The sequence below is a fragment of the Egretta garzetta genome, unplaced genomic scaffold (assembly GCF_000687185.1).
Source record: "Egretta garzetta isolate BGI_Z169 unplaced genomic scaffold, ASM68718v1 scaffold635, whole genome shotgun sequence".
In the NCBI taxonomy this organism is placed as follows: Eukaryota; Metazoa; Chordata; class Aves; order Pelecaniformes; family Ardeidae; genus Egretta; species Egretta garzetta.
Window position 1 is genome coordinate 562,181 of NW_009259710.1, and position 18,394 is coordinate 580,574.

At 44.3% G+C, this 18,394-nt stretch overlaps 1 protein-coding gene across 1 annotated transcript in view; it reads left to right on the forward strand.

Annotated features, from left to right (window-relative positions):
* CCDC148 (coiled-coil domain containing 148) overlaps positions 1-13,345 on the forward strand; it is a 54,287-nt gene extending 40,942 nt beyond the window's left edge. Inside the window, exons 11-14 of the mRNA XM_009639026.1 lie at positions 2,531-2,649; positions 8,754-8,871; positions 11,111-11,251; positions 13,199-13,345. Of these exons, the coding sequence (XP_009637321.1) occupies positions 2,531-2,649; positions 8,754-8,871; positions 11,111-11,251; positions 13,199-13,345 (525 nt within the window). The remainder of the gene's footprint in view (positions 1-2,530; positions 2,650-8,753; positions 8,872-11,110; positions 11,252-13,198) is intronic.
* The last annotated feature ends 5,049 nt before the right edge of the window (positions 13,346-18,394 follow it).

Here is an 18,394-nt window from a genome sequence, read left to right on the forward strand (position 1 = left end):
AGCTCAGATTGGAAAGGACCTGAAGAGGTCTCTAGTCCAATCTCCTGCTCAGTTGTGAGGTCCCACCAGGTAACTCTTGGTTTTATCCTTATTTTGTTTTATTTATCCTTAAATTTATCTCTAATATTTGAGACGCTCACGGCAGGTTCAAAAGCTGAGAAAGCATATTTATGTGTTTGCAAAGCACGCACTTCCAGAGAAATCCTGGCTCCATTTAAATCAGTATTGGTTTCACCTTTACCTTTAATTGGCTTATTGTAGATATTGTTGGTAAACATAAACCTCTGCAAAAAGACACAGAGGAACTTCTCAAGATGATGTGTACGTGCATTGTGTTACAAAACTTTATTGTAGATGTGATTTTTTTTTTTTTTTTTTTTTTTTTTTTTTCCCCACTCTGACATTTCCTGGTACTTGTTCTCAGTTGATGTGTTGTTACCGTTCTTACATGGTGGATTTACAGTTATAAAATAACAAATTAAGGCAAAACTTCTGCATTTGGTGTCTGCATTCACCTTCTATATAAGAGTTTTCAGGGTGGGATGTGATGAAATTTTGAGTGGTATGATTAATGCACAGCCTGTGACTGTGAGATTCTGTGATATCTCCGCCAGCACTGGAACCAGAGATGATTTATTGATGATTTATTTAATGATGGTTTGCTGCTTAGGTTATGAGAAACTTCGCCGTTGCTTGCCTTGTGGTACAGCTTGTTCTGCTCGTTTCTCTCCGCTCGCACTGCGTTTGCGGCGGCCGGTGGCTCTGAGGCCACAAGGACGGGAAGAGGCTTGGTGCGGCTGTGTTGACCCAAGGGCCAGCAACGTTCATTCTATGTGTGAATTTTTCGGATGTGCAAAGTTTCCTCTTCCCTCTGGCCTGTATGTAATGTGGATACAGGACAGTCCTCTGCCTGTGCACAGAGGAATAGCAGCTGTGTGAGGCCAGCAGTCGCGTGTTTCATTTGAGCGTGGTGCATCGCAGACCCTTAAAGAGGGCTGCTGACCTCGTACTGCGGCTGCTTTTCTGATGGATGTTCTGTGGCAGCAAGAAGAACATGTAAAATATCTGTGATCAGTGTAAAAGAAATGCCCACACTACCTAGTTTGTAACCTCGGCGGGGTGTGTAAGGTACTTGCAACCTGAGGATGGGTAAGATGAGGGTAAATCTTCAATACCAACACTACGGCTGCTCTATTGGACTGCCGATCAGATTTTTTCCTCTCTATTGAAATATGGAATTTCAGAGGTATCCACTGGCCCCTAATTAGAGTTTATGAGAAAGCTTTCAGGCAACGTGGAATACAGGAAGGGAATAATTGCAAAAGAGGGAGTTTTATTTCATAAATACAAGAATTCCAAACAATATTAAATGAAAGCATTCTAAGCAATACGGTTATAGCCGTCCTTATTCTCATGTCCTTCATGTGTAAAAAATGGCCTGTATAAAGAAATGGTTGGCTTATAAATTGGGGATGATGAAGAACAAGCACTGTTTGGAAGACCTGTCATGGAAGGAAGGAAGACCTTTGGAAGACCGAGTCATGACAGTTAAGGCTTTTTCTACACAAAGTCAATCGCACAGAGGATGGTATTTTGATCGCCATTTCAATGGAAATCTCCAAGAGAGGCTTAAATTCCGTACGGTTCAGTGGATGGTAGAGAAGTTACTGTTATTGCCATTTTCTGAAGCTTCTTCTGTGTGAGATGGTTCTATAAGTAAATTTTATTGTAAGAAATAACCTTTATTTTGGGAGGTAGGATAAGGTCTCAGACCTCCATGGCAACTTTTTGCATTTAATTGTAAAATCAACAGATTATTGAGATACTTTCAATTGCTTTTATAATTAATTTTATAATTACAATTCCACAAGTTGACTTTGAAGAACGGCCCTGGTTTTAGGAATGGAATTAGAAGAATGGAAGAATTCAGAGTTTTACCTCACCAATATTTAGTTTAAATTCCAATTCCCCATTTTGCGTCTGAAAAGCCTCATCTTCCCAGATAAGCTTCCCTGCTCAGGTTTCACCGCCTTGCTCAGGCCTCTCTCACTCGGCTTTGGAAAGCGCCACGCTGATGAGGCCCACTCGTGTGCTTCTTCCCCTTCCTCAGCGGGCTGCCCCCCTCGGCCCAAGCGAACCGGGCTGGCATGGATCCAGCGGTTTAAGCCAACTTAGGACACTTGAACTCAAGGAACATCCACACGCTTGAGCAAGTAGAGTTGAAGGTTTTGGTGGCAGAGCAGGAAAGCACGGAGCAAATGGAAGGGGTAGGCTTTAGTTTGCTGTTGAAAACAACACTCAGATTAGTGCCTGCAGTCTGGTCGTACTGTTTCTGTTGGGGGGGCTCTGCACCCTCTTGTTCTCCTCGTAAATCTTTTGTCAACCCATACTGTTCTAAAATACAAATTTTATTCTAAAAAGATCAAAATTGGATTTTCTGTAACTTAATGCTTTTCTGACTTTATTTGTTCTCACTACTTGGGCTTGTGAATGATTGTTATTTTGTTCACTGTATTTGTTTAAACCCTAGGTGAAAAACTACTGGGCTGAGAAGCAGCTCAAGTGGCAAGAAGAGGAAGAGACAGAAATAAAACGTCTGGAGGAATTAAGAAAAGTAATGGCTGAACAAGCAGTTAAAGACAGAGAAAGGTAAAAAAAATTAATTGTGACTACCTATAGTATCAATAGGAACTTCTTATAATCTAATTTGCCTTGATCTCCCAACTTTACAAATTAGAATAAATAGAGGTAAGTATTTTTTTCTTCCGGTTTGGCAGTCACCCCAGCTATACACCAAGGTTGCATCATGAGTGTATCCTGGATGCAATTTATTTGTCAGTTTGAATTAATTCATATCCATCAAAGTTTTAGGCCTTTGTAAGTGCTAAACCGTTGCAATCATGGTAGGGTATGCACATTAGCACCAGCTCTGTTTTGATTTTTTTTAATTGTAGCTGGGTAATAAGACCTTCTACGTTCCCACCTTGCAAAATTATTTATAATCAAGTTTGTGTTGTTGGAGAGGCAAGCGAGAGGAGCACATTAAGCACTTAACAGCCTCAAAGATATTTATTATTCTTTGAGAGAGTCTTGAACTGTGCATCTCATTGTAGATGCTCGTCACCTGTTTGATGTAATTTAGGACTTCAGCCTGTTAACATCTGAATCCTTGCCAAATCTTCATTGCAGAATATGGCCTCTAATGACCTGCTGAAGAAACGCTTACACAGGCTTACTTTTTCTACACAGAGGGAGCCACCAAATTGCATGGACCAGAAACGTAAATAAAATAGGGTTAAAGTACCATTGGCATTAGAATATTAAACTTGGTCTTAAGCATCCTATGTGAAACACGACTTTGATCTTATTTTGTTACGATACCTTGCTGGCAGCTGAATTTAAATGTCTGTGTCCTTATGCTACAAATAGATCTATACCTTTCCTTAAACATACCTGCCATGACTTTAGCTCATAGCAAAAGGAACACGCATACCTGAATTACTGAGGTTTTAGCAGAACTGATAAGGAAAAATGACTTTTCTTAAAACCTGTGTACTGCACTGTGCCATACAGCCAAGGAATGGTCTTTTCTTATGCTAATCAACATTGCAGAATAAAAGGTAAGGAAATGGCACAGTTCGTTGAGGAACGCAGGAAGGAAATGATCACACCTTTGGGCTATTACGGATCAGAAGTCAGTAAATGCTCAGCATTATGTTTCCCAGAAGTGGCATACTGTACAAAATAAAACAGGTTAAGGAAAAATGCTGACTGCTTGTGGAGATTAATAATTCTTCGAAATTACTTAATGCTTTTCATCTTCAAAGCCTTTGGGGACATTAATCAAAGAAGGTCAGAGAGATGGTACTGTTATTGGGTACTGCAGTGCTACAAGTACGGTGTAAGGCATTTTAAAATACGTATGGTAGTGAATGAAGGCAGACACGCTGCAGAACGACTGCGCAGGGCAGAACCGCGCTCCTGTAGAAACTGAGGGTATCGCACACGTTCCGCCTGTGGCAGCCCCTAGACTGGTTTTGAGTCTTTGCAGAACCAATCATGAAAGATGGAGCAGGCCGGTACCACAGTTCTGATCTGACACGTTTTCAGGCTTTTTTGGGAAAGGAGAAGATTTTTGGATCGCGAGCTGACTGACTATTCCGAGTACCAGACATGGCCTGGGTAGTGCATAGTGTTTCTAACAGGTACAATAAGATATCAAAAAATGGTCTGCTGTTATCCTGAATTGCTCTTACAAGTGATTTAAAATTAAATAACCAGGTTTATAAAAAATAAAATTATTATCACAGAGTCACTGTGGTGCTCTGTTTATTCAGGTTTCACTTTGTAATTGCAAGATGCTAAATAGCCAGAGCTATGACCAGATCAAAGACAAGGCTTAAAAGCACCTGAAACTGGATGTAGAATTTCAAGTGACGAAGTCCAAATTTGCTTTCTACAACTGCTCTGTCGAGTGACTGTCTGACAGTGGAGACATTTAACTGAGTGGACACTTCATTTTTTGGCCTGGAAGTTCTTAGGTAGCTGCGGTTTTATGTTGCATGCAGGTCCTAGAACTGTTGTCTTCAGAGCAGCAGGCTACCCAGCACTCGCCTAAACCCCAGTGGGTTTAAGTTTAGGTAAGTTCCCATAGATGGTGATCAAGTGGGAGATGGTGAGAGTAGTGAGTTCGGCACAAAATCCCGATAAGCAATGCTATCTGCATTCAGAAATGTGGGAGGGGGAAGAGGATTGCACTGTGATTTCTGCTCCAAGCACAATATCTGTTCTGTATTAAGTTGTTTATCCAACAGTCATTTCATAAGGAATTTGTAAAACAGTGTTTAAAAAAGTCACGAGGGCTGGGCTAAGAACCTAGGTCTGCCCAGATCCTGTCAAGTGCCCCAACAGGTAGGCAAAAATCATTCATTTTTTGCTTTCTTCTACTCCCATTCCTTTTGTATTGCTTGCTGATAGTGGTCCAGCTGTTAGAACAGGATGGAGGTGCCCTTACCTGCACCATTGTATGTTCTTGCTGGTTGTGCTGCTTGCTGATAATGCAGAAAATGCAGATTTGAACTCCTTCAGGCTAAGAACCTGAGACTAAAACTGGACGAGCGCTCTGATGCCTTGTGTGTATCATAAAAGGTCTGGTCTGGCCACATTTGAAAAGGACAGCAGAGCGTTCTGACCCTTTTTTTAATAAAAATTAAAGGTTTGGTAGATGACAGCAGATGCTGGATGAATGGTGTGCGTGCTCCTTACGGACCCTCAGCAGGACTTAACCCCGTTACGCCAGAGTAGCTGGTGGGACTGCTTTGGGGGTAGGAAGTTAGCGTTGGCAAGATAGATGTGTGTGTGGCCCGTGGAAAGCAGAGATGTGAGCACGATGTAGCTCTCCTGCAGCTGGTCCTTTATATGCACATAGGATCACACTCTCAGCTATTTGAAATGTCTTAAGTCAGATCTGCGTGCCTATGTCTTCAGACACTGCATTGTAAGCTCTCTTTTAATGTGGCGTCAAGAGCTACAAAGTGCATTTAAGTCTTAATTGTGCTTCAAGAATTAGCCTCCAAAAGGGCGGGTGTTTCTCTGTTGCTAACGGTCCGCTCGACCTTTTTTTTAATCTATGCAATGAATTTCAGTCGGGTCCCTTAGGTATGGAATGGATTGAACACACGTAAAATATTCTAAAAGAACATTCCCCTCCCAGAACAATAGATTTTGCATTAATGTTGCAGGGTGAGAATCAAATTGGTGTGAAATTGTGCAAACATTTTCACTCACTACCTGTGAGAAATAGATGGGCACAGTCCTGTTCTCCAGCGAGCCAGCAAGTGGGAAACGTGCAGGCATTTTATCCCGGCACTGTACTGCTGCCAGTCCTGGCTCTGAATTCAAAGGGCAGGGGTGGCAGAAGGGAAGAGTTGCTCTCTGCAAGAATTCTGTCTGTCTAACCGGCAGCAACAGAGCAGTGGCAGCTGTTTGCCCTGCAGCCCTTCACCCCGTGCGCGTGTATCTCACATCTCTCCCTTCCCCTGTGCTCCTGCAGGCAGCCTTTCCCCTCTCCCCCCTTGCCCCCCGCCCCAGGGTTTTCCCCTTCCTGAAGCGCAGCTCTCACCAACTCCCCCCAAACCCTTGCGCTCTCTGCCCCACGTTGAAGGGATGCAGAACAGAAAGAATCCAGAAAAACTGTGGATGAATAATCGGGTGTTAAGGCCATTCGTAAAGCTGGGCAAACGAGAGGGCTGATGCTGGAGCCGATGCTCGCGGCAGCTTTGCTTGGAGCTCCTGCTGTTGTGTTTAAGAACGCGCTCAGAGCTGGGGGCTGGGTTAGGCTCTGCACCTCGGCGTAGCCACAGCCCCGTGACTGCCCTTGCTGCCTAGTTAGCAAAGGATCTGGCCCATCAGTTTTGTCAATGGGAACCAGTGGCTACTTCCAAAATCTTCAAGTTAGTGTGTAAAACGCTTTCTATCCCGGCTGCCTCATGCCTTGGCGACGTTTGGCATTGATTCAGCCCATCGTGGGTGGAAACACAAGCAGACCTTCCTAGCCACAAGGTAATGCTTCCTACTGCTCATATGCGACTCAGCTGACAACACCCAAGTTGTGATACAGGGCAAAAACCTATCTATATTATAACCCAATTTTTAAAGGTGTTGCTAAAGCTTTCATAATAAACATAGGAGTTCATTATTTCCTATTGATTATTCATGAGACAGTGTCTGAAAGCAGAGTTTTAATGAAATTATGCTTAGCAAAAATTAAGGAAGTGTGTACCCACAATACCTCAAAAAGGTGGCTTTACTGCAATTCATCAGCTACGCTCATTTTTCAGCCGGTGATTTATTAGAATTGGTACTTACTGTGGCACTTAGTCAAACCTGACTATTAAGACATTTTAATTTTAAGCTTTTCTATAAAATTAAGTTTACTTTGAAGAAACAGTACCTAAATATTGTTAAGTATAATAGAGTGAAAGAGAATTAACAACTTTATTTGGATGTAGACACTGTGAAATCAAAGCTCATGTGAACACTTAAAGCCAAGTACAAAATTATTGGAGGAATGATCCAAATGAGGAACACAGCGTACGGGTGACTATGTATTTACAAGGTTCTCTGCCCTCCCTGAGCGTAGGCTTCGTAGCTTTGCCATTGCCCTCTGACGAAGAAACCAAATCTTTGTGAATACCAGCCTTGGTCTCTCCAGCACGAGCAAGATGACAACACAGTCATGAGAACATGAACCTTCTTAGGAATGCTGCACCAAGGTGCTCGGTCCTTGCTCTGCCCTGGTCTGCCTGGCAGTTACCTGGGCAATCAATAGTGATCACTCACGCCTATTCCAGCTGGTAGGGAAATGCCGTAATATGTTTCCATTTAGCAATGGGTTACATTCCTAGGTACGTGAAAACTTCTGCAGTAGAGACAAAGTATTGGAAATTACACCTGGCTGAGTGCCCCTTGGTGTTCCTCCTGGTAATTCACAGAAGTTTCCAGGGTACTGGATTTCATATTTGATAGCACTGGAGTATTTTAGAACATGTGTCATAGCAGTCAGCTCAGGCAGAGTGAAAGGTTTTCAATGTAATTCAATTTTTGTCATTTTTCAGAAAACCACGAATATCTGCTTTTTATTAAATTTTCTTCATACAAGATGATCAGGCTTTCTCCCTGGAACAAAATTACCCCTGAAGCTTGCTATTGTAGGCATTCGTCTGCCTGAACTACAGCAGCTACAATAAGAAGCTGCAAGCCTCCGGGGCACCCTCAGGCAGCTTTGTACCATTCTCTTGGGCCAAATTTGTCTGGCCTGATAATTGTTATTGGATTACTGATGTAGCGGTCTTTTCTAGCGACCAAGATAACTGTGCGGTTAGTTCCGATTTTTGCAGTTTATAGCTCAAGTTATATACTCCTGTATATTACTAAATTACTAATTACTAAAATTTGGTGGATAAGAAGATAAAAATACATGTTTTACTGTAGCTGAAGCAGCTCTTTCTTCTCCGGTTCTCTAAAGGCAAGTTCAAATTTGAAGGGCAAAAGAAGGATAACGCTCTGATTGCAGAGCATGGCGATGGCAAGGCCTCTACCAGGGCTGAAAGTGATGTACCAAAGGATGAGGACGTTTGGCAGTGGGCTGAGGGTTGTTAGAAAGTGGGGTCATGGTAGTACTATCGGGGCTATAAAAGTCTGCTGTGAAAAGTTGGCCAGCAAAAATAATGCCGTAGGAGAAGTTTCAGGATTATTTGTGCTAACCTCATTTTACTTTTGAAGGAAAATGTAATTCTCAAGTTTTCTTGCTTCTTCCAGCAGCAAGCTTGGGAGTGATGTGTTTCTTTTAATGGAAAGGGTTATAGGAAAGAGTTCTTCTGTCGTATACAGATGTCAGAGAACATTTCTTCTTGGCAAAGAAAATGGGGAAAAAAATGAGTAACAGGGCTATATAAAGCCTGCTAGAGAAAGTCTGTGTTCTAGAAGTGAAATCGGAAAGGTTAGCCAAGCTGCTTAAAAAACCAAACCACAACAAAAACCCCCAAAACCAAGCAAAAAAATACAATGCCCCAAACGCCCCTTCCCTGAAAACCCCAAACCAAAGAACTCCAACAGAAATAACACAGTCAAATGCAAAAGCATTTTTTGCTTTTTTCAGCTGTTTTGATGAACCACCGTATTAATATTATGGGATATAGAAATTCAAAAGTGCATTTGACCAATGTGTTTTCCATTTGTGTGTCTGCTTGCAGGGTGAAGTTCAGGCAAGCGTTACGGGAAAAACGGCTGCTGGAGAAAAAGGAGCTGGCCCTTCAAAAAGCCCGGGAAGAAGAGGGGAGAGAGAGACGCCTCGAAGCACTCCAGCAGCAGGTGCTCGTGTTCCTGTGTCTGGCATCGCCGTGTGCGCTAGCGATACGGATGCGTGCTGTCGTATGATGGGAAGGATAAAAAGAACAGTCTGCCAAAAGCAAGTAAATGAAGTTAAAATGCGCTTTTGGTTGGACTTTAGCAGTGATTCTGTCATGTTACAAATCCTTGTGCTTTGTAACTCTGGCAGCAGAAACGTTACGCTGTTAAATTGTGCCGTGTAGAAGCTGTTGATGTCTGAACATAGACAGATACTATTTTCTCTGGGTTGGATATGATTTTTTTTTTTTAATTGATTTTGGGCGGGGGGTTAATAATCTTAGGTCTGCCTTGAGTCTTAGGCAAGATTTATGAGTAATTGAAATTCTTTTTAAATTCTGAAAACTTACAGACCTTGGACGACTTTTCCTCAGAGAGAGTTTTAACTCCATGAAACCTTTGCAGGCTGTTTTAAAAAGGACATCCCAGAAAACGCTTGCTAATGTTTGTTGTAGTAAATGCAGTGGCTTTTTTTTTTTTTTTTTAATACTGCTGACTTTTGAAGGAGTAATTTTACCTTCATTTATATTTTTGTATCTTCTCTCCTTGGGTTTTCCTCCAAAGATTAAAAGGAAAAATCTGGAGTTCACATTCTTTACACACCAGGAACTGCAGCCTGAATGTGCAGCCAAGGGAAAATAAGGGAGGGAGAAAAGGTGCTCTTCAAACCCTTTTGATTTTGGATAATTTAAACAGCACTAATGCAGCAGCTTTCTTACCGTATTTTTAACCATGGGTAGTCCCAGGATCTGATGCAGCCTTGACCTCACCTTCTGCATGTCCTTTGGCTTCAGGGTTAACCATCCCACTGCAGTGCATGCCAGTGAAATTCTTCCCTAGGTCCCTCATGGACTGCTTATGGCCACCTAAGTGCTTCCACTTCAGCATTTGGGTGTGAAAGTCAAGAAGAAAGAAAAAAATACAACAGAGGTCAAATACTCCAAACCATCCTCTGTGTGAGAGCTGAGCCGAAGCTGGGCATTCTTCAAGCAGGAAGCCTTAAAGGCGCAGGAGCAGGCTGTCCCCATGTGCTGTAAGGCAAACCGGCGGGGAAGGTGACTGGCCTGGCTGAACAGGGAGCTTTTGCTGGGACTCGGGAAGAAAAAGAGAGTTCACCGCTTTTGGAAGAAGGGGCAGGCAACTCGGGAAGAGTACAAGGGACTGGAGCATCTCCCCTACGAGGAAAGGCTGAGGGAGCTGGGCTTGTTCAGCCTGGGGAAGAGAAGGCTGAGAGGGGATCTCATCAACACGTACAAAACATGGCATTTTATTAAAGAGATGGGGAAAAAAATTATCATACATAATTTAAAATATTTTTTCTGGTTTTAGCCATTCAGATTGTATCCCAACTTTGATTATTTTGCTCACACACCTTTCTATGTAACCAGTTATGTTATTTGTGGCATATCACTCCATGCTGTGGCCCACGACTGTAAAAATTGTGAACTACTGATATGAACACCTTTGTTTCCATCAGAAGAAAAAGAAGAAAGTTTGGACCTCCAGGAACTGTGGGTATTGCTAAATTCTGAGTCTGCTGGTTCCTTTTGGTTACTAGTTTTGAACGTCAGAGCTCGTGTCGAACTCTGCTAGAGAGCCAAGGATGCTGTTGCTTCTCTCTTGCAGCAGCCTTGCTGAGCCGCAGCCTCCTTGGCAGCCAGGACCGCACGCCGCTGGTAGGCACAAAGATCGGTAGAGCTCGTGCTCGGGAAGTGCTGGCTCCTGGTAGCCTACAGCTTAGCGTAAGCTTAATTCCTACCAGGCATGCGATGAGGCAGCAGCATAAGCTCTCTCTTCATGGAACTGCCATCCAGCTTTCAAGTTTGTTTTCAAGGACTGGCAACTGGCATTCACAATATGCAGGCAATTCTGTGTTAAGCCTGCCTACGTAGCAGGCAGTTCCCCACGTCGCAGCAGTTCTGGGCATGCACAACACTGTATTAAGTGAGCCAGTTAAGTTGTCTCCATTGGGAACCAGGAGAAAAATCTTCCTAACTATTATTCTCTGTCAAAGTGGTTTCAGTCTGGATTCAAGTTTTAAGCTTTACAACTTTTATGGATACAATGTGGTTTAAGACAACTTTTGAAATTTTTAAACCAGGCAGATAATGGTGCTATCAAAGGATGTGTTATTGATAGTAACCTTTTCTACCTTAGGTCTACACAGATAGGATAATTGTTATTTTCATGTCATGCATTTCAGGTTGCCGTTGTTGCAAAATTAGATCCAGCTAGAGCAGTGGCTGATACGGTGGCATCTAAAGCTCGGATGGGCATTGGAACCAAAGAAGAGTTTGATCTTCAGAAGCCGCTGTTTAAGTTGCATACGTACAATGAACAGCAGGTAATGTCTGTAATCGTATTATATAGTTTATTGTATGCACATAATAGCAATATATGATAGTGATATTAATAATATATCCTAAATAGCAATATTAACACTAGGATATAGAATATAATGTGTGTTTAAAAAAAATAAAAATAGGAGTAATAGGTGGGGTAATCTCTCTGACCCAATGTAAATGTTGGAGGAGCACAACAAGGGTAGACCACAAAGGTCCATTGAGGTCCAGCGTAGGACTCCTGGGCTCTCCCTGCACAGCATCTCCCATTGCCACCTCTGGATCCTGGGCTAATGGACCATTGGGCGGTTCCTGTGTTCGCTAGGCGTTTTGACTGATTGCTTTTCTGTTTTTTGATTTCAAAACTCACCCCTTTTACGTTTCTATGCATTTATTTAAAAGAGTGCCTCCTTTTCACCTGCTTCAGTTAGTGTTGCCCTAAGTGTTGGAAGTGAATTGACTCAGCATAAAAGTTCTCCTGACTGTACACAAGAGCTATGTCCCAGGTAACTTAATTACAGGGTATTCTTTTTTTTCTTGGAAGATTATGCACAGCACAAATCTCTTCATAAGCTGAAAATTAGTTATCTTGACTGTCTTTACGCTGTTGGTGGCTTGAAGATCAGTTGGGATGTGATAGGCAGGGGCGAATGGAGAAGCAGCCAGTGAGGTGTAAATGAAGCAGGAAACTGAAGTGGCTGTGCTCCTGTTTCCAGGTCACCCAGATTGCTGAGGACAGTGCTAGCTCAATTTCTAATGGAATTAAGCAACATAAGGGAGGATTTTTTTATTCCCTTACTGTTCCCCATCTGCTCAGTCTATGCATTTGAAGTTATTCCTACTCTGGAATTCGAAAATTATGTTTACAGAAAGAGAAGCTCTATGATAGAATTCTGTGGTATAAAAGCTTTCTTTTAGCACTGAATAAACTGAAATTTAACGATGTCTATAGCTAAGCTTGTCCAGTAATTCCCATTTTAAGTCATCTTAAAGCTTCTCAGTTTGGTAAAGGAGAGATGTGGTACAAGACATGTGGGTTTTGTTTGGCTATTAAAATTTACCCAAGTCTGACCAATGGATGAAGTTCTGAAAAGCCTTAGCTTACAAAGGCTCTGACTGCCTGTATTTGGGATTGATACCTGAATTCTCAGAATATTCTTCCTGGTTCGACACCAGGCAGGTTTGGTACCGCTCGGGCTGTACTATGCAATTCCTGCCCAGCACGTCAGCGTGCCCCAGCCCAGAGCTGCAGTGGTTGCGGACAGCGTTCCCCAGTGGCGATCTTCCCGGCAGCTCTGGGCCCTGTGGTGGTTGATGTTGGAACTGAGGGCAATGTGGCACTCTCTCTCGTACTGCCACTGCTCCTCCACTGCAGCCCGTGGAAGGATTTCAGAGAGGCTTACCAGTTTTGTCAAATAACCTTTTCACAAATTATAAAAGTAATTCCCCTGAGCATCAGTTGTTGTTATGTAAAATGGAAGCGGCATGGCCGTGTAGTCACGAGGCAAGGCTGTGAGAAGAATCACCAATGCGTTTGGAGCACTTGGATTCCATAGAAACAAACAGGAAGGATTCAGAGTCTTAGCTGAGAGCAGGGCTGGATTGATGGGGAGCGTTGGAGAAGTCAGCAACTCGTCAGGGAGCAGGCTGAATTAAATCACTCAGTTCCTCATCTACCCTTAGAGTTTTGCTGAGGAATGGCAACCAGGGCTCTTTGTTAAAATAGTTTGTCATCATCAATATTAAAAAGGATAATATCAAGGTATGTGCGGTGAGATAAGGCTTGTGCACTGTAGAGTTTCTCTCCTTTTGAAAGCTGTATTTTCTGACTATAATTTTCTGACTGTCTTTTAAATACATACATGCACAGATAACCTGTACGATACACTGTGTGTATGAGCAAAGTACAGCTTGCTTTCTGTTTAGAATTGCTGTGGTTTATTTTACAGATCATTGCTGACCCTAGACTTCGTGTTGAGCTAGCTCTTCGAGAAGCTGGACTTCATAAAACACCTTATGCAAAAGAGATTTTCCCAAAAATTCCTCCACTGAAGCTTCCAAGAAGAGATATGGAATCTACAGCTTCTAAACTGTAGAGCGCCTCTCCTGTCAGGAGTGGAGAAGCTGCAGGGGTATTGTCTGGTCTGTAATGTGAAAACTTTAAATAAATTTCCCTTGGGCTGTGTCGTAGAACTGCTTAGTTCTCAGAGCGTGCAATCATTCAAAAGCCCAACCTGCCTTTCTCAAGCAGTGCTACACCGTTTTATGCCTGCCTGGGTGAAGGTTCTGTAGAGGTTTGGTGGGTGTAGGCTCTTGTGGTATGATTTCCCACGTCCCTTTCTATGGGTAGATAGGACACCTGTACGTGGAAGACTCCTACAGACATTACAGGCCAGTCTCATCTGTAGCACCTTGAGCAGGGACTCTGGCTTTTAATTGGCAGCATAAATCCAAAATAGCTTTGCAGAGCAGTCACCTTAGATTATATTATGATACAGGAATAGATTATATTATGATACAGGAATAGATTATATTATGATAGAGAAATACATCCCACAACTTTCATTACAGGTTTCTTGAGAATTTGATTCTTTCAATTATAAAATCTTCATTATCATGGATGCTTCTATTATTGATTATTATGAGAAATGTACCCTTTGTCTATATTTAGAAACCAATTTGCTGCATCATATTTACTGCAAACCAGTCGTGCAATTTCATATTGCAGATTAGTCTTTCAGTGTAAATTCTAAATTAGAAATAACACTTCAGATCTGGGATCTTTATTTTGGAGCTGAAACTACTGAATATGATTCTATTAAATGAAAGGGAAATTGATGTAACTTTGTTTTGTAACTAACTGATACATTTTCAAGCCTTACCTAAGATGAGTGTAAAATGTCTGCAAACAAGTTACAGTTAGCAGTTTAACTTCATTAATGTTATACTGTAATGCCTTAGAGGTGTTAATGGATTACATACCTACAATGCCTTGTGAAACCGTAATTCCTTGCTGTCAAAATGAGACACTGAGGATGAGGGTAGATGAGAACCCTGTTTGTGTTCTCCCCGCAGAGCCTACGGTGCAGGTCCCGTAAGTGCCAGGGGTTTACTGCGAGCCACTACGTGCCACCTCCTTACCTGGCACGGGCGACAGGCCCTCTTCTCTCGACACATTCAGCGACTCTACGCCAAGTGCTTTGCAGTCGGAGACAAGCAGTGTTACATTTTCACACCTCAAACATTGGCAAAATCTTGTAGCGTAAGCCTGATCTTGGCGGGTGTCTACGAGCACCCGGGGGAAGGAGGTCTGCTCGGGCCTGGGTGCTCAAGGGTGCAACGTCAGAGGCAGACAGAGACTCCGAGAAGGGTGCTGGAACGGCAGGGGAGGAGCGGGTGCCATAGGCTCCCGAGGGCAAGCACAGCTGAAGGCCAGGAGCGACGTAATTGGGGTATTGAAGCCAGCTTAACGGGGGGAGAGATGCTACAGAGACTGCCCAAAAGCCATGGGAGCGCTATGTCTTCTGGATTTAGCTTTTGCATGTTTGTGCTAAAATTACAGTGCTGTCTGTATTTGTGTGTTTTATTTTGGTGCCTCATTTGGATAACTCATTATTTTTAAAGCACGCTTGGCCGGCTTCACAACTGGTTGGCTGTTCCTGCAGCAGAGAGCAACGTTGCTGTGCTGCTCTTCTGGAGACCAGACTGGCTGCTAGACTGCTTCCCAGGAGTGAAGATCCCAAACCTGAGGCAGTTGATTTTTTTTTTTTTTTTTTTCCTTGCCTTTAAAGTGGATCTACAATATAATTTCAGTAGTGCAAAATCTGTTCAGATTATAGTTGTCTTGTCATCTCTTACAAATACCAAGACTTTATGAGAAAAGAAAGTTTAAATGAAGCAGACATTTGTTTTTGAAATGAAGGGCACTGAGTTCTAGGCAGTGTCTTGTGATTGCCTTCATGTCTGTTGTTTCTCCGGGAATAGGCCGAGTAGAAGCCCGCTTGCATCGCTGAGTCCATGCCAGCTCACTGCAGCCATCAATCGGGGCTTGTCATTGATACGGCGAAGCCAGAATGAGGATTTTTAGAGGGATTTTCTTGTAACAGTGGAGCATGTGGAGCGTGCAGGTCAGTGAAACTGGCTTCAGGTGTTCTGCTAAGCACAACCAGAGGCTGCTCTTGCCAGGAGAGCTCCTGCAGACTGCCGCGGCCGCTCTCCCTGGCCCGGCCAAGTGCCTCCCTTCGTGCCTCTGCAGGGAGGGGGTGGACGTTTCACCTTACTTTGCCCCTCGCCTTAGCACCGTTCACGAGAGATGACCAAAACCCAGCAGGAAGCGGAGATGCTTGTAAGGACATTCATTTTCATGATAAATGCTTTCTGCACATTTTAAAATAATGAAATTTTACAAGTTATTCTTGTAAAAAAAGATATGAAACTGCTTGCACATAACAATAGTGATTTAGAAAAAGGTCATGGGAAACAGACTCCTCAACCAGCATCTCTCGCAGCCCTGCTCGCTACGGGTAACAGTTCAGGATTCAGCTACTCGATGCCACTGGACGGAGGGTGTGCAGTTTGCCTAGCAATCTGATGTTTTATAAAGCCTGAGAAAAACTTTGTGAAAACCAAGTTGTTCACTCTCAGGATACACTACTTATCTGTGAATTTTGGTAGTCAAAAAAGTGGCTTAAATGTTAAATAGGGCCTGAAAGTCAAGTACCCAGCCGGCGCAAGATCAGTCGCTGTGGAATCCAGCTGTTGCAGAACACTCCAGGTTTGTGCCAGCTTATGTGCACGTGAGCTTGCATGGACATTTATGGGTGTACTGATAGAAAAACCTGATTGCCGTGCCAGTTCTGGCCCCTCTGAGAACAGAGGCCTTTGCAGTAATGGTCAGTATTTTGAAAAGGAGCTCTCTAGGGACGTGCGTTCTGAGCTGTGCGAGCTACTGACACGCCTGGAGCCCTTGCAGAGTGTCTGCCTTGGAATGGGCCCCAGCAAAACCTTTCTCAACCGAAGCATTACGCTAAAGGCTGAGTCAGAAAATCAGGAGCCTCTTCACTGGTCAATGTTCTAGAAAAGAGTTCGCTGTCTCCCACAAAGTCGGTGACCAGGACTGTGCTTCTGTCAGCTACGACAGAGCAGACCTCACCGACCAAATTAGGCAAAATGGTGAAGCATTCTATTTCTTTTCCTGGAGTGGTTTTAAATTATTTTCCCAAAGGACTTCAAGTACATTGCTAGACGTTTCTTAAGTGGACTTTGGACTTGGCAGAACTGAGACTGGAGGGTAGGTGAGAGTGTGTGGTGACTGGAGTGATCTTGTTTCTGTTCTGGGAGGACGCTGGCTCCTGTCCCGGGATTCCTCCCCTGTCAGGTTAATATTTGAGCCTAAAAACTGCAGTCTTGGAATGGAAACTGGGAACCAATCTCCTTTTCTTGTAAAAAGTGTAGTTTGTTCTTTCAAGGCAGCACTGAATGTATCCCAGATCTAAGTGCGGGTAAGTTGTTGGAGTAGCTCAGGGGGACCGAGAAGGTGGGGTCCCAGCGCCGGGGAGCCCATCGGGGGAGCAGCCCGCCCGGCCCCACGCCCCAGGGATGGACGTCTGCAGAGGGGGGAGGCGGCGTGGCCATGCGTGGTGGGGCAATGAGAGGGACGAGAGGCACCCGTGCGTGTGGGTGCAACAGGCACCCGCCTGGCCACCACTGGCCACCGCACCACCCTGCAGGCGCCCTCCGCTTACCCTGTTTCTTTTCCAGCAGGACGGGGAAAGGCAGCTGCAGCGGCACAGCCGGCCAGGACTTGTCGTAAGGCTGGGAGAGGGATGAGGGGTTTTTTGTCCAACATGCGCTCGGGCCTTTGAAAACAAACTTGGTTTTTATTCAGCTACAGCATTCAGCCACAACCATTGGGGGTTGGACTAGATGACCTCTAGGGGTCCCTTCCAACCCAAAACATTCTATGATTCTATGATTCAGCTCAGAGGGGATCTCATCACCACATACCAGTGCCTAAGGGGTGGCTCCAAGGAGATGGAGGCTCCCTTTGCACAAGGAGCCCCGTGGAGAGGACACGGGGGCATGGACACAAGTTGCTCTGGGGGAAATTCCAATTGGACAGGAGAGGGAATTTTTCCCCATGAGAACAGCCAAAGGAATGATCTCCCCAGGGGAGGGGTTGGCTCCGCCACATTGGGCACTGCCAAGCCTCAGCTGGGCAGGGTGCTGGGCCATCTTGTCTAGGCTGGGCTCTGGCCCAGAAAGGCTGGGCCAGATGGTCCTTGAGATCCCTTCCAACCTGGGATTCTGTGAGTCTGTGATTTGTTTTAGTGTACTTTCCTAGTGAAAATTGTTAGGAATGCATTGTTGGCCTTTGGGTTGTCTGAATCTTGCACCAAACCGAGCCCCTCTGGCCGGGCTAAGGCAGGGGTGCGGGAAGGCCAACGGAGCACGCTGACATGAGGGGCTCACCTGCCGTGAATGCCCTGGGCTCCATTTCGAGGTTCCTCACGCCAGCCTCATAAGCTCTTTTTAAGCACTCGTAACTTTTTTTCACTGGAAAAAGAGCACAGAGCTCTGTCTAATCCCCCCTGACCTTGAAAGGCAGCAGAGCTGCCACCACTGGCCCTGCGTGGGTTTACAGTCGCGGTGAACCGGGCGTCGTTTCCAATGGGAAATCCAGCAGCGGCTTCAGGCAAAACGTAGGCAACTTAAGTTTTCCTCCGAATAGTTACTTAACTCATATTAACATCAGCGTTTAAAGCCAGTGTGCTGTGTCTCTGTGTAGAGGAGAAAATTGCACAGGTTTTATCGTTGTAAGAAGGGTGAGTAAGCCCAAGGTCTCAAGTACGGGGGTTGCACTGTGCTCTGCGGGGGCAAGTCACCACAGCTCCCCTGAGGTCCATCAGCTCTGAAGGTCTGCCAGGTTAAATCCAAAAAATGCCACATTACTGTGCAATAGCGCATAGCAAGCTGTGCGCAATGGGAAAATTGAGAGGAAAACCCCTTAATTTAAGTTTAATTTTTCTTCTTGGGCCTGCCCTGGGTGGCTGGAGCTGCTGCCGAGCGGCGTTCCCGGCTCAGGTGGCATTGGTGCTGGCTGGGGAGCTGGGTCCTGGGCACTGGCACCGGCGCTCCCTCCCGCT